The 23,669-nt window shown below is 35.2% G+C and overlaps 2 protein-coding genes across 2 annotated transcripts in view; one reads left to right on the top strand and one right to left on the bottom strand.

Moving 5' to 3' along the window:
• Positions 1–126: 126 nt before the first annotated feature.
• Positions 127–5,879, top strand: CIAPIN1 (cytokine induced apoptosis inhibitor 1). The gene is made up of 5 exons (XM_028180676.2): positions 127–928; positions 1,765–1,994; positions 2,577–2,742; positions 4,908–5,014; positions 5,688–5,879. Exons 1-5 carry the CDS (start codon positions 784–786, stop codon positions 5,790–5,792), a joined length of 753 nt encoding a protein of 250 aa, XP_028036477.2. The 5' UTR covers positions 127–783; the 3' UTR covers positions 5,793–5,879.
• Positions 5,880–6,439: 560 nt separating this feature from the next.
• Positions 6,440–23,669, bottom strand: part of Atx-1 (Ataxin 1) — a 46,787-nt gene continuing 29,557 nt past the window's right edge. The window contains exons 2-4 of the mRNA XM_028180634.2: positions 12,607–13,007; positions 11,531–11,764; positions 6,440–10,765 (exon numbers count right to left, since the gene is read on the bottom strand). Of these exons, the coding sequence (XP_028036435.2) occupies positions 10,457–10,765; positions 11,531–11,764; positions 12,607–12,999 (936 nt within the window). The 5' untranslated portion in view covers positions 13,000–13,007 and the 3' untranslated portion in view covers positions 6,440–10,456. The remainder of the gene's footprint in view (positions 10,766–11,530; positions 11,765–12,606; positions 13,008–23,669) is intronic.

Below are 23,669 nucleotides of genomic sequence, written 5' to 3' on the forward strand. Positions count from 1 at the left end.
AAGGTTATTTTAGTGGTGTTGGCATTTGATAAATAAAATGGTTTAATTTTGAATAAAAAAAGCCCGTTTATTATAATAATAATAATGCTATTCATCTTACGTGTAAAAATACTAATCGACATTTTATATCTGCATGCCGTTCTAGGTTGATATCTAAAGTCTAGAGAATCTACGAAGGAAATAGTTAACTTTGTGTTTTTGTTGCATTATACGTGTAATAATTGCGGGTTATTAATCCATTAGCGTCTACGAATGTCCATAAATGTGACACGGCTCCTCGGACTCTTCTAGTTTTGCAGCGAAAGCAAAACTTTACTATTTTCTTATCAAAGTCCAACTCTACCGAAGGTTCAGTGAATTCCTATTATATAGTACTAGGGCATTGTTTCATTTTATCCCATTTTATTTGATTTAATTTCATTCCATTTAAGATCAATCAACTTTTTCTATTCCGTTTTGTATTGTATCCGTTCAACAATTATTAAACAAATTGTGTAAATAGTAATTATGTAGATTTTATGAACTAGATAGTGGCAACAATGTCATTTGAAAAAGCTGATTGCCATACTGAAAAAATAAGGAGGGAAGTGCCTGACAATTGAATTGAAATTCATCATTGTTCATTATTTATAATCATTTACTTAAGCCAGCAGTCACTGGTTAGGAAATTTACCAATTGCCTGTTATCTTTTTCAAGGAAACAAATTAACTGCGTTATAATTTCGTTACCTGTTATTTAAAAAATACTGTAAAATCATTGTTAAAAATCCTTGGCTTACAAACATGGACAACTTGAAAAACGGAGACAATGTTCTTATTATTTGGAAGAACGACAGTCAAGGAAACATTACGAGCCTAATAGAAGACGTAAAAAAAGTAATTCAAAGTGATACTGTGGTTCTGGAAAACTCCGACATGATCACTGAAGGTAAATTATACATTTTAGTTCTTAATTCTCAGTTATTGGTCTTATCGAATTTAAAGTTTTTATATTAGGAAAATTCTATACTTTTTTCATACGTTAAGTAGCTCTCCACAAATCGATTATAAGTGCTTACCGGAAAAAAAAGATCAGAAATCTATCTGTGCATAGATATGTTATAAATAGGGTGTCTTTAAGTTGGCTGTAGTATTGTGCTTACTTATTACTTACTCTCTCTTACGTGTATTCTATAGTTTTTATAACTGATGTGGTTATCTCAGAAAATGTATGAGAAAAATAATTGTGTGCTTTTTTGTAATGTTTAAATTTTAAAATCTTGTTTTTCTGCTATTTCATCTACTCTGATGTATAAAATAGCATGTAACTTAGTCAGGACACAACCGAATTGTTAAAACTTTAAAATAGCAAAATAATATATATTTACATCATATCCTATCATGTTTTGGCAAAAGATGTTCAAGTTTCAGTTTATATAATGATTCCAATGTCAGGTATCAAAGGCTTGTTTATCAATGTAAATTTAGATAAACTGTAACTATTTTAAGTTATGTTTTGATAAACCCGGTAATGACTGATTTGGTGATCCAGAAGCTAGTGCCCCTGACTGGGACAGAAGGTTGTGATGTCTATTACCAATTTAAGCAATCATGTTTGTAATGAATAGGTTTGTTTGTTCTGTGTCTAGTGTTTAATATTTGTGTATTTATATATTTAACTATATAAAATTATGTATATTAATCTCGTTAGCATAACACAGATAATCCTAGTTTTAATGCTTTAAGATAGTCTAAAAAAGTTTAAATTAAATTTTAATTTTTCAGGTTCCCGTGAGCATTCATCATTTGATGTTGTTCTCTCAAACTGGTTACCTCCCCACAGTGTCTCACATTCTGATAAACTATTGGCAATAATCATTAAATTACTCAAACCAAATGGTAAACTTATACTGAAAGATCTCAACAAATTGACCAGTACACTTAAATTAAATGGTTTTGTAAATGTCACTGAATTGGAGAATAACAGCTATGTTGCGGAGAAACCAAAGTTTGAGGTATGCATTAAAATATTTGATATGAAGGATTTACCATTAACCAATGACCTGGTACAAGGACGTATAATATTACAATATCACTATAGTATTAAAGGCATTAATACCAATTGCCACATACTGCCTAGTAGGCCTATCCTACTTGTTTAAACATTGTAAACATGATATGATTTTTGAAATATTTTTAAGCTGATGTTAATTACCAGTTAGTTAACCAACAGACATCAAAATGTGAATGCCATGAGACATAACTGTTTGATGCTGCATTAGTACAAGGGCTTCTCGGCCATTCAAAACGGAATCCAATTATAACTTTTGCAGTTTTTTTTATATAAATTTCTGGCAAAGATGGTAATATCTGCTTCAATAGCTGACTTGCATTAGCTCATACTTATATTTATGAAATGAAAATAACTCCAATAAATTTATTTAAAAATGTTTTAAAATTGATAATTCAAAGGAAGAACAACCAACAGTCATGGAGCCCTGTTTAACTGTGTCCTTAGTGTACTACATTGGACAATTTTTTTGGAAATACTGAAAAAACTTAATTTTACTTCACTAAATAGCTGTTTAATAACACAGGTTGGTTCAAAGTCATCTCTGAAATTAAATGGAAAAGCCACAGTCTGGAAGTTGGACAGCACAGTTGAGGAAGCTTGGGCCAGCACTAACAATGATGATATTATTGATGAGAACGAACTATTGGATGAAAATGACCTTAAAAAGCCAGATAAAGAAGCTTTGAGTGGTAAATTAGTTTGAATTTTTTATACATTTATTCTTTGGGATTTTAATTTTAAAGAATCATCTTTAAATTTGAAACTTATTTGGGCTAAGCTTATTTTCACATATTTTGCAGAATTTTTGAAAATATAGAACCTTATATAAAAATTTTACTTCAAAATATACAAAAATCAATGCTAAATTCACAGCAAGATCATTTTAAAGGGTTATTTATAAATGGTATTGATGGTGGTAAGACACTTTGGTACAGGTCGATACCTAACAACTACCTTACGATACGATTACGATAACTATAATCAAACTACTCTAGTCGGTATTCCGATGCTACGCGCTTTATATCCATGAATAGAGTCTTATCTATCGGCGGTTCGCGCTCTGTTTAAATGGCAAAAACAATAAGCAAATGTTTGAGCTTATTGTAAATTATTCTTTGATTGGCAACTTATAGAATGTACAATAAAATATGTTTACACCAAAGTATTCATATATCAATCAAGAATAGTTTTATTTATGTAAATATTGTAAATGCAACCTATTTATTAAAAGTGGTATGTAAATTAATTTACAATGGTTTTGATATTATGAAAGACATGGAAACAGTGGTGGTTTCCATTATCATTTGTAATAAATTGATAAATAATTGTCTGTACTACTGTGAATATGTATTTCTTCATTAACATGTTTGTTCTGAGGTTTTGTGTTTCAAATACCATCTTGTGATTCAAGAAAGTGTTATGTCATCATTTATCATTTTGTTGACCGTTTTATCGTTTTTCTTTAATCTGAAGAATCTTTTGTAATTTGTGACACAATTAAACGGAAATCATATTAAAATTAGGGAATAAATAGGTTGTGAAACAATGTTCCGCCCTTTCACTTAGTTTCATTCTTATCGAGTGCACTTGCACTCTGTACTTACAGAAAACAGCATTGAGAGTACACGCAGCAACAAAAGTTTCTTATTCCTTTATTCATTAAATTTCAAAAAAAGAATTTAATAATTTTCAAAACAAGAATTAAAATTTCCTTCTCTTCACGTCGATTTACTCATTGGTGAGAGACCTGACTCGCACGCTGCATCGGTTTCTCGCGTACGATTTCCCTCCATCTAATATGATCCTTAGTTTCGTAAGGGCAATCGTGGAACTTGACGTTCAGAGAATATCGAATTTGGTCCGACCATCTAGTGGAACTGCTTTCTCTGGAACGTTTGCCCTCTAACTTGCCTTTCTTTTTTCGATCAGAAAATAAATGACATAGTATAGACTAACCATTTATTTTAACAGAAATATTTCCTTAATATCCGTTATGTAGATTCGTGTATAGCTATCTACTGGTGGTAGGACATCATGTAAGTCCGCACGGGTAGGTACCACCACCCTGCTTGTCAGGGACGTCTTAAATTAGGCTGGGGCCTTTGGGCACACAAGAATTTGAGGCCCTTTTGGAAAGTAAAAAAAGTTTTTTTTACTTTCCAAGTATGACCATTTATTATAGGTAATCAAATACAGTATGATATAATATTTCATTAATGATATTAGAATGCTGCTGGTTTTTTTGTTACGATTACGATAACGGAAACCGTTATCGTGATCGCTAGATGGTGTACATACTTAGTAAATTAGGTAGGATGCGTTCGGAAATATTATTAATTAGTACAGTAGGAATAGGCGCAGTCATCGATATAATGGCATAGTATATGCCTCGAAATTATGTGCCCGACAAAAATGTTTTGAGAATAAATGTGTGAGAGAAATTGTCGGTCCTTCCGGGCGCCCTGAGAATAGGGGCCCTGGGCACGGGCCCCGTGTGCCCTTATGGTAAAGACGGTATTGCTGCTTGTTCCTGCAGCGAAGCATATTTTAAACACAAATGAAAATATCATTAATATAATATTTGTTTCACGTTAATAGTATTTATGTGATAATTTTTATTTAATGAACATTCGTTAAAACAACTTTTTAGATTTTGTTACCACAAGTTTCGGTGTTATTTAATTAACTGTGTTTTTTTTTTATTAGTAAATTTAAAGAATGTATAAACTCCCACTTTAGTTGTCTAGGGCAAAGCACATAGTGTTTCAGTCAATTTGTAGGCCTATGGTACTGTCAAAAATGCATACTTTTTTTTTTTCTTTTCAGTTTGTGCAAAAAAAATTTTTCTTTTCAGTTTGTGCAACAACGGGCAAGAGAAAAGCGTGCGTGGACTGCACCTGTGGCCTCGCCGAGGAACTAAGTGGCGAGACAAAAGAAACTCCAAAATCGTCGTGTGGAAGTGTAAGCTATTTAATGTCATTACGATTTGAAAACATATAAATAATTCATGCAAAAATGAATTCTTCAAACTTGTATAAAATATTATTAGTGTGTCATTAGCATACATAAATTCTTTTCTCGGGTTTTTTTTTAAATATGAAGTTATATTATTTAAAATCTGAATCAGCAAGAATATTAATAATGGTAAAAAAAGACAATTATACACTTGTGTCCATTTTAGCCGATATCGCCTTTTTTAATCTTCCTTTATATTGTAATATTTACTGTTATCAATAATTATGTGGTAGTATAGTATATTATAATCCGCAAGGTAGGTATTACCACTGTGAAAATGAAATATGAAAGGAAAATTATTTTTACTATATATTTATGACTTTTTTTTAAATTTTATATTTTAAGTCTGTTATCCATGTTAACCATGAGAAATGTAAAGTATTCGTCGAAAATAATATAAAATAGCACATCGTAATAATATTTTAATTATTTACGGAACCCGATGACAATAGAATACGAAATATCTGTTTTATCTTTAAAATCGGAGCTAGTGAGTGCAATGCCCGTAAACCAATCCAAGCATTGGCATTGAAGGATTAAACAATACCGTGGACCGTTCCACCGGCAAGCAGCAGTGTAACCGAATATTCTAGAACATGTGTCGTTTGGATTTTTCCAGTGTTACTTGGGTGATGCGTTCCGATGCGCGACCTGCCCGTACCTCGGCATGCCAGCCTTCAAGCCCGGTGAGAAAGTGATGTTAGATCTCAAGGCCGATATATGAAAAACCGCTTAGATTTATTCCAGTGCACTGTATTAGTATTTTACATGTTGTGAATGCGTTTACTAAATAAAAGTTTTGTAAGATATATCTGTGTGTTTGATTAAGTGTGGTCACTTTTTTTTGCTTCGATGTGTGGACGAGCTCACAGCTCACCTTTTTCCTACCTTTGGTGATAGCCTTGAGGCTATTTCAGCTTCGCCCTAACATGTAGGTGAGCTCACGGTACTCAAACCGGAAGTGTTGCTAAGACTGGCCCTAGCAAGAGCAATGCTTCGAAGAATCTACCATCGGATCGGAAATGGTGGTTATTACTGGTGGTAGGTCCTCTTGTGAGTCCGCACAGGTAGGTCCACCACTCCGCCTATTTCTGCCGTGAAGCAGTAATGCGTTTCGGTTTGAAGGGTTGGACAGCCGTTCTAACTATACTGAGACCTTAGAATTTATATCTCAAGAGTGGGTGGCGGCATATACGCTGTAGATGTCTATGAGCTGCAGTAACCACTTAATACCAGGTGGGCTGTGAGCTCGTCCACCCAAATAAGCAATAAAAAAAAACCTTTAGAACACTGATTTTATTTAGATTCATTATATAAACGATTCGCCTTACCATTAAAATGAATAAGGATAATGCAAATAAAACAAACAGGTTATCAAATAATCAGTAATACATATTTTTCTCTTCTTTTTACAAACATTTCACTTATTCATTAACATATTCTCGATCTATAACACTTCCGTCCATTTACAATAAATCTGTAATAGTACTCATTCCGCTATACAATAAAATATATAATCCTTTCGTATTTACTGTATTTATAACATTTCATATATTTATTTAAAATTTAATGACACAATTATATCCGATCTCTACATGCTGGAAACAGTGCATTATTACTTTATAAACATTTTAACAATTATTATATTTATCTAAATATATATCTACTACTGTTCCCAATATGTAATATAACAATATCGTTCATGGCAAGAAGATTATTTTTTCTTACCACAAACAAATGGAATATAAGGGCACATCCATAGGCATTCGAAAGTTTTGAAGATTTTCATCTGTGAGGTTTTTAAAATTCATGGAACTTTGCGGAACGCCTTATGGACACGTCCTTTTCAGAATGGCACAATCATTTTTGTGTCAAACTAGGCGTTGCAAATAAAACTGACTTTGTAAATTTGACGAAAATCATCATAAAGTGTGCTTTGATTTGTGTTCGGTTACAATAATAAAACCTTATGAGTCGTCTATTATTAAAGGTGGCAATCTGTGCATTTGGACAAAAAAAAATTATTGATATGTCAATTCAGATTGATTTGAATAAAATCGTCTCCTTCAAAGAATACGGTTCAAAACCTGCAATAAATAAAGGTTAATAGTTAACCTGTTATTTATCTAAGATGTCGTTCCGAAGAGTTTTGTGACTGCCAATGGAATACAAAGTCAATAATTCGTTTTTCTGATTTATCAATCATTGTCCAAAAGTCAGATTGCCGGCTTTGATAATAGTCGACTCTTATTTAACTTGCACGGTACTTGTGAATTTATTAAATTATCATGTTTTGTTGTATTCGTTATGTTGTCTGTCCTCTTTGCAACACCTCTAAGTGTTAGTGAGCGGTATTTAAACTAACATTACGGACTATGAAACCATTACTGGCCGTACCTAAAATTGGCAACATCAAATAATTCACGAATCTCTTAATACGTATAAACAATTTTGTCACTACGCTTTAAACACTTAAGTGATTCACGCAATCATAATGAATCAGGGTCGTAGTCAGATGTTGATTATGGTGATTAGTTACATATTGTTTTGTTTGACTAAATGTTTTAGAGCGACATAAGAATTAAATATGATTAATTAAATGGATAATTTTTTTTTGTTAAAATGTTAACTGACTACGACTCTGTATTGATTTTAACAAGCAACGCTACATTTTGTTATCATGAAGTATTCGACGATTTGCATAAAACAAATTCATTCATAACAAACGTTCAGTGAATTGTGTTGTCACGGAAATTGATTCTATACAAGTGTTTTAAATTCATTTATTGAAATTACGTCAGCCTCTGGTTTACGTATATGACGAATTTTATAGTTACTCAAGTCTGTTTTAAATGCCGGTCGTATCGTTTTTTTTTTAATTCCCGAAATATTCGATCAGGGAAGGAAATTGTCATCACTAATAATAAATGTGTGAACGAAGAGTTATTGAAACATTCTGTTCATACGTCCTTTCGTTTATGAGTTTTATCGACTAAATGTACCTACGTAGAGGCGAAGGCAGTTTTATGATCAACACTAGCCGCGACTTTCAAAATTTCGTTTAGTTATATCGAGCATGATTGTGCCTGAACAGAACACGTAAAACAAGAATAAAATAGTACTTTCATCGAATTAAAATTAATACTTTCGGAATTAAAAATTTTGGGTAATAATACTTTTGTTTTTTTTTTTTAACGAATTTTGTACTAAATTGGTTCATTGAATATGTCGAAAGCGGAGCCTTGCAAGATAACCACGAAACGAGCTCGCGCCCCCAAAATAAATGCTCCTTATCTCATAATTTAAGTAATATCCTCAAAGAAACTACTATCCCACAACATTCAGTAAAGCGTCCCAGTCTTTTTAAAAGTTCATTTTCATCAAATTGAGATCTTGTTTAGACTTTATAGCGACCGGCTCGCGCGCGTCCGCGGCGATGCACTAGTCTTAATTTGTGAGGTAGGCTTAGTCATGATCTAATGAAAGCGCCTTGTTAGAAAATACCGATTAATAAAATGAGATCTTTCATTACAATTACAAATATTAATATAATATAAAGACGATTAAACTAGATTTACATACAATATACAACGAATCGTTAATAAAAATTTTTACAACACCAAAGATCGTTCGTGCGATTTGTGTTCGCACTATGCGTTCTGTTGTCGACGGTTAAAATAATGAATTATTTATAATAAGCATGTAGCGTTTAACGGTACAATGAAAACAACCCTTCTAAAATACAACCGTATGTTCCACACTGTTGAGTTCAGTCGCTTAGTCGGCTAACTAAATATTTTTGGCAAGTTCTCATCGTGTAATCTCATCTCTCGGTGTTCGTCGGTAATACATCGCGGAAGACCGTGCAACCAGATTTGTTGCCAAAATGTACTGTAACTGAAAATTACTATTTCATATAAGCTCGTACAGTAATCGTGAGCGTTACGTTTTGTTTTAGCATAGTTATTGCAGTTCGAGAAACAAATAATACAATATGTCGAACTTAATGATTTATATAACATTAATATGATTTTGATATGGCCATGCGTTTGTCGTTATGTAACATAACGTTATATGTATATTAATCACAGACGCTACTATTTTTTAATTTATCTTTTACTATTTTTTTAGCGTATTCATTTTGTTTGAGTATACAACAACTATACAATTTCTTACCAATAACGTTCTTATATTCCTAAAAACATATATTCCTTTTAATCAAGCAATACTTCATACCCACTCCGACCAATAACTACAAAATATCACAGACTGTGTGTTTATTATGTATACATCTTCTCATAGAAAAGTTTTATGTGTATCACACATGGACGTCAAAAGCAATAAAGATGACATCTAAATAACCATGATCACTATACATATCAAATTTTTACAATATACATATTATGTACCTATCATTATATCAACATTTATAAAATACGTTTCAATTATTTGTCAAGAGAATCTGCAACCTTCGTTTAATGAATTACAATGGAAAGAGTCTGATACACACTATTCTAACGCATGAGAGAAATTATAGGCGCGCTATGAAATCACCACAGATATGTTTGCAGTCACAACCTTCGGAGAAAAACGGAGCCTTGACATGACTGCTTGGAAAAAATAAACACGGAAATCGCAAATCGGAGATAAGCACACGTCAGCCCTAAACTGCTAAAACATACGACCTAACATTCATTGTACCTTTATGTCTTAAAAATGCGACGCCATGTATGCACACAGACGTTCGCTCTGCCCTCTTGAAATCTCATTGGTTATCACAATTTCTACCCTAATTTAAGTTTCGAAACCTATTTTTTATTGTTTTTGTGCTCATTAAAATCCGACTTAATTCATACACAGTTGAGACATGAATCTTTATTATAACTTTTTTAACGAAAACCTTTTTAGTTTTGGTAATGCAGAATAATAGAGGTTTTCAATCAAATCACGCGCGGATAACCAACGGTACTTTTGTGACAGTGAATTAATTAGTCATGGAGTGTAACATTTAAGTTTGACCTAAGTTACTTACATATTTACAACGTCGTACACAAACGCGTACAGAAGCACCCGACAGTAAAAAGCACCTAGAATTCCCGAATAGAATAAGCGTACCATAGTGGTCGGCCGATCGCTGCAGAAACTGCGCAAATTATAATGAACAAGAACGATGGTCACAATTTACGCAACCCGACTCACTGGGGCCGGAACACCTGCAGTCCGCTACGGCTTGATCACCAACTGAATTACTAGTGACGTACCGTCCACAAGAATTCAGTTGATATAATGAAAACAGTTGGAAAACAGCTGGAAACTGCAACGAAGGCGATCACAACACATTTAATTATAGTCCACACGTTTCGGACATTTGACGTATGGCCCGTTGACTCAACGTTTTTTGAGGGGTGGATGGTCTTCTTCGCATACATCGGAGGCTGACCAGCGTCTTTTACGGGCGTCCTCTTTGACACTAAGGTTCTCTGGATGTGTCTGTGGAGGTGCCGACGGTGGCATAGAGCTGGGGGCGGGAGGCACGGGTGACGCATGTTTTCTCGGGGCCAATGACACGAACACATCGCCTATCTGAAGCCGATGTACACGCAGGCCGTATTGTGCCAACGTACGCTCAGGTTTATATGACGCCCATCCCCGACCGTACACGAAGAACGGATGTTCCACGGTCGACTCTAACTCCACCTGGAAATCGAGAAAGGTACGTTTGTACAAATATTTCCAGTATTGCCAACGTCACAGTAGCCGCGTATAAATCTTCCGCAATATCGCAATCTTTCGTAATGCTCAATTGAAAGGCATTAATTAGTAACGCTTTTCTAGTATTTTGTAGATTAGTCGTGATTCAGTAAACGATCTGATTGTTGACAGATCAAAATCTAATTTCAGAAAAGTTAGATTTTTTAGATGCCCTAAACTGGTAAACAGTAAAAGCTTTTTATTCGCGGACTATATATTCCGTAAATATGCCGCGAATACAGAAACCATGGGAATGGTAACTGTACAAAGGATATTCGGTTGGATATCTACTGGATATTAGAATCCTTTTTATCAATGTGTATATACCGACTAGAGACACGAATAAAGGAATCTACAAGAGGAATGGGGTCGCATTTTTTAAACCCGCGAATAGTGAAAACGCGAATAAGATACTTTTTACTGATGGTAGGACCTCTTGTGAGTCCGCACGGTTAGGTACCACCACCCCGCCTATATCGGCCGTGAAGCAGTAATGCGTTTGTGTTTGATGGGTGGGGCGGCCGTTGTAACTATACTGTGACCTTTGAACCTACATCTCAAAGTGGGTGGAGCATTTACGTTGTAGATGTCTATGGGCTCCAGTAACCACTTACATCAGATGGGCTGTGAGCTCGTCCACCCATCTGAGCAATAAAAAAAAAACTATTAAGATTGGGTTCACAGATGAGTAGGAATTTTTAAAAGTCTGACCTGAGAGCGATTCCTGCCGTATGTAAGCGTAAGTGCTAGTTTGTCACCCCGCTCGTCTAGCCTCAGGACGGTACACTGTGTGAGTGCCAGTTCACCAATACGATCTGCACTCATAACAAAGTCTTCCGTGCGCATCTCCTCGACACGCCTCAGCGAACCATCCTCAAGTCGAATCAGCGCACCTCGACAGAAATATGGAGCGGGAACGGCGCGCTCTGGAGATCTGGGTGATTCCTGGAAATTAATGATTTTATAAAAACGAATTCTCATTAGGTACATTCGTGACTCAAAAACATCTGACGCATAAAAAGGAACAATTTTTTTTGTTAAGGCAACTTATTAATATGCTTTTATTAGCTTCAGACGTATATATGTAATGGAATCTTTGAACATGATTTTGACCCCCTTCAAAACATCGGATTAACTCGAAATTTGGTATACTTATTAAGGACCGATGACAATTTAATATTTAAAAAAAATAATGAAAAAATTGAATTTCAACTAAAAAATGAAAAATAAATTTTATCATAGTTTTATCGTAGTACCACTAAAAAAATACACTTTTATAGAAAATCCAAATAAATAGAAAATAAAATTCAATAAATTTGAATTAAAAATAGTGTAAGAAAAAAAAATTATTGGAAAAAAAGCATGGGGTGCATGGTATCAGTAGTTATAAATATTTTATGAACAGATATGAGTAGAAAGGTTATTTTGATGATATCCAGAAAAGCACCCCACGCCTTTTTTTACAATAAAATCATTTTTTCTTAGACTATTTGTTAATTCAAATTTATTGAATTTTATTTTCTATTTTTTAGTAGGATTTTCTATAAAAGCGTATCTTGTTAGTTTATTTAAACCATTATTTATTTTTCATTTTTTAGTTGAATTTCAATTTGTTTATTATTTTTTTCATATTTTTTTTAATATTGATTTGTCATCGATCCTTAAAATTTCGAGTTAATCCGACGTTTTGAAAAGCGTATTTTGTTAATTATTTTAAAAATAAATAATAGCTATTTATTTTTAAAAGAAAATAAATAATAGCTATTTATTTTTAAAGGATTACTTGCCTCTCGCGGAGGTGGTGCGGGGGCGGGCGCAGAAACCGGCGGTGACTGCGGTGCCGGCGCGGGCGATGGCGGCACGAAACCGGATGAATACGGACGATGTTGGTAGTTCGGAGACTGCTGCGCCCGCGATCGGTACAAATACGCATAGGAAGCATGGTGCGGCAGAAAGGGTGTGTATGCCGGTACGGTTGGGAATGGCGCGCTGGGCGGCGGGGGCGCGGGCATGGGCTCCCGGGGTGCGGGACGGCGCGTGGGGTAGCGCGCGTACGGGCGCGGAGGAGGCGCCAGGAACTCTGGAGTCATGCCGCCCGACGGCGGAGGGTACAGTTGATGGCTCAGCTGCCCGAGCTGCAGCTGGGCGAGCGCCTCGCCGGGCAAGCTCGCCGAAATCATCTGATGACCTGAAATAAGAAATAAATAGATATTATTATTATGATGATAAGTTACCTATTTCTGCCGTGAAGCAGTAATGCGTTTCGGTTTGAAGGGTAGGGCAGCCGTTGTAACTATACTGAGACCATAATATCTCAAGGTGGGTGGACGACCATCAAAATATAAAGTGAATACCCCAAAATAAAATGGTCCTCGAGTTTTAGCGAGACTAAAGAACAGCAATTCATTTTTGTATATAGAGAAGATAGATTAGGCTTTAAAAGATGCTTGAAAAAATTGATTCGAATCGTTCAAAACCAAGGGAACGCTTCGGGTTGAACACGTGAAAGCTCCAAGATTAGTTAAGAGAAATAATTAGATCAGCATTAAAATAACGAGTTTATTCAAAGCATTGTGAGATCCAGAATCTGCGTCGGCCAGCATTAATCGTATAGTATCGCAGAGATAACAATGTAGAACGGTCGACGTCAACATTATAAATAGATTTAGTTCACGTACATAAAACTTAGTAATTCAGTGTGCACGCCACATGACTTCGGGCGTCTGTCGTGTGACTATAAACACGGCTTTTATTCTATTTTTAGGGATCCTTAGGTCTATGATCACATAAAACGGATTCTTTGTCGGTTTATCGTTCGTCCATCATTATATGAGTACGTGTGACCGTTCGCGGTTCTCTAGTTTACGTTTCCACTGACTATTGACTAAATAATATTTCGAATACTAGTTTTAATACTACTTTGAAGTACAAGGTTTTTTACAATATATGTTCAAAGACAATTTATATTTCTACCGATCTATAGACAATAGTACGTTAGGATTATTTTTACGTAAAGGCAAGGCGTTACGTAACTAGTAAGTTCTCATAAAGCTGAGCACGCGGTATCCAATACACGCGCTTATCTGCATTATGGATTACCCACTTACTATAATTCCGATCTCAATACAAACAATGTTAAACGTAAACAAATTCTGTTACGCTTCAAAATCCAAACAAGAGTTCGGTAATATCGTCATGATTAAAATTAGGCTAACGTAACATTGTGGTGATCGTCCACATCCAAACCTACAAGCGGTTGCATTAGATACATATAGTTAATAATAATGCGCACACATCTTTGGTTTTTCCAAGATTTTAGTGAAACTAAGAGGCTTCTCGCATTCCTGTGAACGTTCGTGGTACATACGATAATTTGAAGAACAAAGAATGTGTCCGCACACCTGCTCAAACAATAAGCTCTTTTCGAGTTAACACATGCACGTCTTACAAACTAAGGGATATCGTGAGCCGAAATGTACTCACATTATTTATTTAGTACAAATGCATACGGTACAGTAGAATATAAGGTACGTTTCAATTGGAACTCCTTTATAATGCCTTCTATAGTACTAATGGCACAGAAATGTCGTGAATATATTTTTTTTTTATTGCCCTTGTAGGCAGACGATCATACGGCCCACCTGATGGTGAGTGGTTACCATCGCCCATGGACTTCAGCAATGCCAGGGGCAGAACCAAGCCGCTGCCTACCGCTAAATAATAATAAATTCGTACCTCCCGACTAAAGTGCTACGCTTTTCATTAGTCGTATCTAGGCTGTATAGAAACTGAATTCACAATAAAAATTGTTAAAGATGTGAAACTCAACAGAATGTTACACAACTAGGCTTTCTAGACTTAGTCACGAACCTTTCTTGACCTTGTTATTGTGTTCAACGATTTTGTAAAATCGGTTATGGCTAATTTAAAGAATTGAAATTTCAGTATTAATTTTCAATGGTTTCAGTTTATTAGCAGAATTACAAATAAGAGTTTGTATAATAAGTATAGAGCATTATCTCTATATATAAAAATGAATTGCTGTTCGTTAGTCTCGCTAAAACTCGAGAACGGCTGGACCGATTTGGCTAATTTTGGTCTTGAATTATTTGTGGAAGTCCAGAAGAAGGTTTAAAAGGTAGATAAATATGAAAATGCTCGGAATTAAATAATAATAACAATTTTGTTTTTCCTTTTATCTGTCCCCCGTTTGACGGATTCCTTTTGTTTGGCGTGTATTTATCGATTGAGGCACTACGAAGTCTGCCGGGTCAGATGGTAAAATGATAAAAATAATGTTTTATATTATAGCTTACGATTGAATTTACGTTATTTTTGCTGTTCCTATAAATATGATTAATTGTAATACTTTAATTCTCCATCCGTACAATTTACTTTTTGATAGTTCCGTGATTCGCGCACGAGGAAACAAGATTATGCGGCTTCTACTGACGTGAGTCACAAAAACAATGAGAGATGGCCGTATATGTGACTAACTCTTTAAAAATTCAAGCCAATTAGCTAGTTCTCAACCGCCGGCCCAAACATAGCCGGAGGCCGACAGCACTGCATTAGGTTTTATTTTTAACAGAGATCTACTCCTTCTAACAATAGACGGGGCTAGCGACAGAATTTAAGGCATAACAGTAATTTAAACAACATCTTCAAATATTAACATCGCTCCTGAGTTGTTGTAATCTATTTAATAGTTATTTTGAGTGTTGATAACAGCGGCCGAACTCTGTATTTATGTTAAGTACTTATGCCGATATATAATATATATATGGTTCTTTGTAAGTGTAAGTATTGTATAGCATAATGAAAACCAAGATCTACACTTATTTTTCAAACTCCCACATTCCTAACCCCCCCCCCCCCCCCCTCTTGTATGTAACCCGCACGTCGCACAAACCCGTCTATTTCTTTAACCAAAACTGTAAAGCAAACAAGTATTCCATTTTGAAGGCTGAGAAATGGTTTGGACGTCTCGTCAAAATCTTAGACCACACTTTCAAAAATATCTAAAGCTAGTTCGCTTCGTTTTCAATAAATAACGTTTTCTTTAACGACTATTGTAAATTTAACCTAATTTAACAAAAATCTAATTCCATTCTGAGATTACTTTAAAATATATCTATTGAGAGCGACTTTCATACATTTTGCATCCGGACGAACAGATTGACGTATCGGCATTATTCTAATTCTGTATTTCCGACGCAGAACGTTGTTTTTCTGAGCGTAACAGCGTAAAAATACAACGAATGCTAGAGTAACTAAAAATAAAACTGGCAATGGTATTTATCATTTGCCGGAAAACCGAAAACGAAGGAAGATGGATAGAATATTTGAATATAATATATTAATTTGTCCGTTTGATTCAGGAATGCGATCCGTACCCACTCGACTTCCTACTATTCCTTAATCGATAGAGGCCCCATCGTATTTCCTAGACCTCAGCGTACTTACATAATTTCATAAATGTTCTATATTTTCAGTTTTTTTTTTCCTACTTAAGCTGATAAACCTTGAGAGGCTATTTCAGCGTAACCTTAACTAGTAGGTGAGCTCGCGGGGCTCAAACCTGACGACGTTGCTTACATGAACCCTAGCTAGAGCCGTGCTTCGCAGAATCTACCACCGGATCGGAAACGCGACCCACTGAGAAGATCCGGCGAGAAACTCAGTGGGCTGTGTCTGAGGGTTAATTTACTCGTCGAGCCCTTCGTCGCAAGCGACGGGTTCAACGAGAACGGTAACCGGTGCTTGAGGTACCTAAAAGCACCGTTAGTGGATCGGGAGGATCCGAAATGACGTGTTTGGGGCGACGTCGACTGCTTTCCGTTCTTTCCGCAGGATCGGGAATGTAGTTATCGGCGGCCACGATGAGAGGGTTCTCGTGTCGTGCCGGTTTATCGAAGTGGATTTTCAGCACCGATCGTATTCACCCTCATTACCTCTCACGGGTTCGAAACTACACAAAGGAACAGCCACTATTAATGCAACTGAGACTTCTGCCAAATATTTCATTTTTCAAACTTTTCACTTGCGGTGTCTGTCCGGTCAGTCCGTTTGCTCATCCACGATATTAAAAAAAAAAGATGGCCGCATTACAAGAGTACAAACCTAACGTCAATCCTCATGTTGAATCATTATTCAAATATTCAAATTAAAAGGAATTGTTTGGAATTTTGTATCGTTAAACCCGTTAAATAGATTAGTAATTATGCATTATTATTATGTCTAGTGTTAAATATTCTATATATATATCTTTAAACGAGCAATTCTTGTATATATGTATATATATAATCTGAATCTCGGAAACGGCTCCAACGATTTTCAAAAAATTTAGTATACAGGGGATTTCGGGGGCGATAAATCGATCTAGCTACGATTTATTTTCAGAAAATGTTGTTTTATTCGTGTTTTCAATGATCAACTCTTCCCGACATCTATTGGCGAATAATAATACTATTTTTCTTAATTGAGGGCAATTAACCGCTTTAAAGACAAAAGATGGCGTTATCAAAAAAAAAAACCGACCAAAGCTTCGTCATCATCTAGTTCTTATAAATACTATTCTGGAATTTACTCTTTTAAAAAACAGCTAAGAATTTAAACAAAGCACGGCCGGGTGTGAAACCCATGCGCCGCGATTTCACTTCACCCACGTGAATTTTTTATTCTAAAACGAAACACGTGAAAAGATATGGTTTCTTCGTTGCAAAGTGAAAAAGAGGACACACTAACAAGCACATTCTCACGTTAGAAATATTGTTATTGTAATAAAAATTAACGGATATATTTGAACTCAAGGGATTTGTTTTCTATTTTATTCAATGTACTATTGTATTATAGAGTATTGTAATGTATGAATGTATTTACTGTTGAAAGTTTATTGCTAAAAGTACTTACCTTCTAATAGCCTAACTTAGGATTTCAGATTAAATTCTTTTTGATTTCTCTAGAATTCTAGTTACGTTTCTCTACTTAAACATAATTCAAGAGCTTGTATGTGTTTGTGCATTCTCAATTAGATACATGTGTGCGCGTCTTTCTATAGTGTATATAAAGGTACGTTTCAGGCGTATGTTTGTGTATGGATATGTGTGTGTGTGTGTGTCTGCGTTATGCATTACTAGTTGAGTACGTATCGGCGTCGGCGTAGGCGCAAACAAGGCCGCGGGTTCGCCGGCCGCATCGCAAAAAACATCGTATGAATGGCACCGAATTTGCGCTGATCTTACATCATTAAACAACATGGCCGAATGAATATCGTTGAACCGTAACATGCAACACTTTATTTTTAATGTAATTACTGTTGTTATTATAATTTGAATCGAAACTAGGCACTGTCTTAGATTATTTATTATACCAACATTTATTTCAGTGATAAACTGTAATCTTAACAATAATAGTAATTGTAATAGAAAATGTTTACATTTGGGTTCCTGATCGCAGTGTACCTTTTAATGAAGAGCGTTAGATCTAAAACTCCTTAGCAATCAACAAAAAATATGGACACGGCATTGTCTATTGGCGGAAGGGAGAATGTCACTGAAGCCAAAATAAAATTACCACGAAATTAAAACATTTATCACAATTTAATACGATGATGTATTATTTCTGAGTGATCGTTTGTTAGTAGAAATGAACAATATATTATTACACAATTTTTTTAATTACAAACTTTACGTCAATCTACAAAGCTACATCCTCAATTTGATTGCACGCAACGAGTCATACGCATTCTTACAGTGGCCGGATAATAAACCTAAATAACAATATATGTAATGTCATTTTACTAGCACACACATTTTACGCAATACGAAAAACATCCATTTTCTAATTAGTCAATAGTGTGACTAGGAATGTTACCCATTATATTTAACTTCTACTATATCACTATTATTCCTCGAGTACAGAGGACGCACAAAAAAAAAATTAAAAAAAAAGAAGCTAATTTTAATTTTTGAAATACACATATCGTACTTTTCAAATTTTAAATAATTTTGTATAGTTCGTGAGTTAAAACAGTACTATTCGTTATAAAGTACACGCACATAAAATAAAACACAAAACTCTATTTTAGAGAACTGTTGGCAACCCTAAATGTTTGTGACAGCAAAGTCACGTAAAGTGGTGGTAGTAGGGGTGGATCGTCGGGCGGTCGATAGGGCGCCCGTAACCCACTTCCGACGCCCGTGACCTTGCCGCCGCCGCCATTCACACTGCGTCTTCGACTCTTAGTACCTCCCTCTCCCGCCACCCGACATCGCATCGCAGCTTACAAACATCGCGCTATCATGAATGATTGATATAATCACATGATTAGATATTAAATTCGAACATTTTGGACGATTCCCGAGTGCATATTGAACTCTCAACATAAATGTATTAATTATGTTAAACTAGGTTCATACGCATCAACACAATATTGTTCTACTAGGTTTGACAATGTAACTATGGTCACCAATTTTTTTTTTATTACTTGGTTAGTATACGAACTCACGGCCCACTTGGTGTTAAGTTGTTACCGGAGCCCATAGACATCTACAACGTAAACACCGCCATCTACCTTGAGATATAAGTTCTAAGGTCTCAGTAGTTACAACGGCTGCCCCACCCTTCAGACCAAACGCATTACTGCTTCACGGCAGAAACAAGCAGGGTGGTGGTACCTACTCGTGCGGACTCACAAGAGGTCCTACCACCAGTAATAATAATAGCTTTTCGATTAAATTATTTCGGTTTTATCTGAACCAAAACATATAACTTATCCTCTCAGTATCCGCACACATTTATATATTTATTAAACAGATCGAATTATATTATTTCACACTCATAATTTTACACAGTTAAAATTATTATTTTAAAGTTTTGAGTAGGCAAGTTGTTCATTTTCCTTTAGGGCAAGTTTGTTCGAGCGTTATACAATTCACGAGAAGTTGTTTTTGTTCATAATTATTACAAAATGAAACAAAAGGAAAATTTACGGTGATTTATTTTTGGACAATGAAATAATATCGGTTTTATAATGTTAATAATATTTTAATAATATCTGAGCGTTTAAATTTATTTAAATAATTTGCATTTATTTTCAAATATTTCATTTTTAAATAAACATAAATAAATATACATTACTTCCAAGGTATTGTAAACACAATTTACTGAAAAATCGTGAAATGCTTGTTCGTCTATTAAAAATCATACCGAGTACAATAAATTCCATTACGTCAGAATTTCTTACGTTCGATGATCACGTCTTAAGCCGAAATAATAGCCATAATAATAGCTTCCAAAACGATGAAGTAAGCTATAAGCCTATGTTTTGAACACTATTTACGATTATCGCCTTAAAACTATTGAAAAAATGAAGACGCCTCAAATGAGTGGTAAAACTCGTACCATTTATTTTTACTTGACAACAAATTTTATTACCAGAGAGATAGATATCTCTGGTAATAAAATATCAGAAAGTCTCTGTTATTAAAAACACCATCTCGAAAAGAAACACGGTACTTTACAACGCTAGTTTCCTCCGTGAAAACACTCCCGTAGATAGACGAAGGTAACTTAGTAATTGTCGAAAAATAATGTGACAATATCGTTGACAAATGGCGTACTATAAATATTTATAAAGCCGGAGATACGGTCCGCACCTGCGACAGTCAGCTGTCAGAAACGTTTCTAGCATCAACGACGTGTATGTAGTAAGCTATGCATATACATATTTCCGTTTATTTATTTAATGAAACATAACTATACGAATTCTATTTATCAACATGGAATACCTACCTCATATACATACGTATGTATATGTAAGTATGTAGAAATTAAATGGTACAAGAATGCGTGAGTCATTTCCAAAAACATTTTAACAGAAGTTGGCGTAAAATTCAATGATACAATAGATTCGAATAATAAATAGCGGGTTACATCATTTATACGCAAAACAATAAACAGCTTGCAATGTAAAATGTAACGTAAATAATTTTGTTTGTACAATTGATTTATATTGAAATAGTATTAGTATTCTAGCCATGATAGATAAAAACAATAAGGCGGTCGTATTGTAATCTTCTTAACGCTTAAGTTTAGTAATAATATTTTATCTATATTATCATCTGCTATTCACTATTAATGTCGTCCATCATAATCTTGTAGATTGACGTCACATACATATTATAGCTAATTCATTAAAAATGCGTCGTGAGTATGATTAAGCATTCTATTAATTGAACACTGCTCAAAGAAGGCGTTTTTAAACCAATAACACGTTATGATTAGTTTTGACAATTCGTTCACGTCCCGAAACTTCATTCACTTTGTCATTGCTTATTTCATACAACAGTTACAACGAAGCAATACAGACAGGACATATAAAATGTACAGAGCTGTGGTTTATATTTATAAAGATTGCGAGGCTGAATGAGCCGGCGTCTAGTCACGCGACTATTACGTAAACAAGAGTTTCCACAATACTTAGCTTACTTGTTTGCGGCAAAAAGCCGTCTGACGTGTTAATTACATTGCAGTACTGCTAATTATAATATTAAAGTTGCATTTTGATCACTATCGAGAAACTGGCTTGGCGTGTTAAGGACAGTTATTTCGAGTTTCCAATACCACTCACAATCGCTGTGAACCAGTGCGTATTGGTCACGTAAATAAATATGTTCTTTGCTGTAACGATAACGGTAAAATGTCGATTTCGTCGATACTTAACTCTCGATTGATCCGATCCTGGGATTTTTCCTTAGCGCTTTCACGCATACGTGTTCCTTAATATCCGTAGTAATTATTTGTGTCGAAATTTATCCTTCGAGGAGCTCGGTGAGTTCGTTCGAATGACCAATTTGGAATCGGATAACGATTTTATTGAGTGGATCACGCAATGAGAGCCGAGGCAAACAACCTCGCCCACTCGCATCGAGCTCGGCATGGACACTTCTCTACATTCACGGCCGACGTTCCTATAATTTACGTTAGCAATGTACAAGAAGCCCAGAGATCTCTGAACTGTATTCAACTGTTATAAATATTTAAACATACGTATTTATATACCTATTTGTGACGAAAATGCATTAGCATTTATTTGACTTCAAGATTAGCATGATAATCGTACCTACGACTTACGTAAATATATTTAGTTTCTTTCAAACAACACGAATCTACGTAACGTACGGTCTAATAGTTACATATTCAGTTTCAAGAATAAATCTAAACTAATACTTTAATACAGTGTTGTTTTAACTCATATTCAGAGAGTGTATTTGCAGTTATTCCATCATTTCGATAATTATCTTCGATTGAAAGACAGTAGTTTGCAGGAAAATTTGGTTTGGTGGTTTGAAATCCTATTCAAAAACAAGAACCACTATGCGCGATAAGGATTAACCAGAATTGTTGCTACATTTATACGGCAGATACATAAATTAGCGATTTCAGAGACCAACGATCAGTTAATATTTAATCTGGCATTCGTTTTAATTGACTTCAATAAAATAAGCACACGAGTGGATTTTTTTAACATACATTAATATTGTATTGGCGGTAGTTGTCTTATGAGCCCCTGCGGGTAGGTACCACTGCCCTGCCACCGCCCTCCCATTTTCTTCAACGATAGTTGAAGCTCATGTCTCAAAGTCTCAAACTGGATGGCCAAGTTTACGTTGATGATGTTTATGGCCTCCCTTAACCATTTTACACCAGATGGGCTGTGAGTTCGCGTATAAACAAGATAATAAAATAATTTTAGCAAGCCATGTTTTTTTTTATTGTGTAGGTTTTATATTTCTGACTAGCTGACCCGGCAGACTTCGTAGTGCCTCAATCGATAAAATAAAGGTCCTAAATTTTGTATAAAATAAAGTTAAAACAAACAAAAGGAATCCGTCCGACGGGGGACACATCAAAGGGAAAACAAAATTGTTATTTTTATTTAATTCCGAGAATTTTCATATTTATCTACCTTTTAAACCTTCTCTGGACTTCGACAAATAATTCAAGACCAAAATTAGCCAAATCGGTCCAGCCGCTCTCGTGTTTCAGCGAGACTAACGAACAGCAATTCATTTTTAAATATATAGATTAAAAGTGTACAATGTAAGCGATGATTTACAACTACAAACCAGACTAGTTCATAATAACAGAATCATAAAACGTACGAGCATACGTTTCGATCCGTTCGACTCCTACGCTTTATAGGACGCAGAGGTGATAATGTATTTATCAAGACCACAGACTTACCAAAAAAATATATGCTTTAGTTACTTACATACGTGTCGCGCGAGAAAGTTGGAAACTTGATGACATTTAACTGGGCTAGAGATGAGGAGAGATGGGATAAGAATGTTCAAACTTTTTATTTCAATTAATTATAGTCGAATTTCGACTACTGCGGGGACCACTAGTAATATAATAAAGGGCGAAAGTCATACACAGTCATTTGTCATCAACTTAGAATTCCCTACACTCTATGGGAAACAGAAACTGATATAAAAACTTACATTACTACATATCAGATACCCAGAGATATAGCGAACAAGTTCCTCACACAAATGTTTGCCCGATGTAGGAATAGAATTCCACGATCATCGGCCCTATAGTTAGGGGCGTTAATTACTGCACCACCGAATCAGTCATTACAATATTACTGTCTTGCGACATTTATTACTGGTTGCAGGAACTCTTGTGAGTCCGCACAGGTAGGTACCACCTTGCCAATTTCTGCCGTGAAGCAGTAATGCGTTTCGGTTTGAAGAGTGGGGCAGCCGTTGTAGCTGTACTGAGACCTTAGAACTTATATCTCAAAGTGGGTGGCGCATTTACGTTGTAGATGTCTATGGAC

The sequence above is a fragment of the Bombyx mandarina genome, chromosome 11 (genome assembly GCF_030267445.1).
Source record: "Bombyx mandarina strain Sakado chromosome 11, ASM3026744v2".
NCBI lineage: Eukaryota > Metazoa > Arthropoda > Insecta > Lepidoptera > Bombycidae > Bombyx > Bombyx mandarina.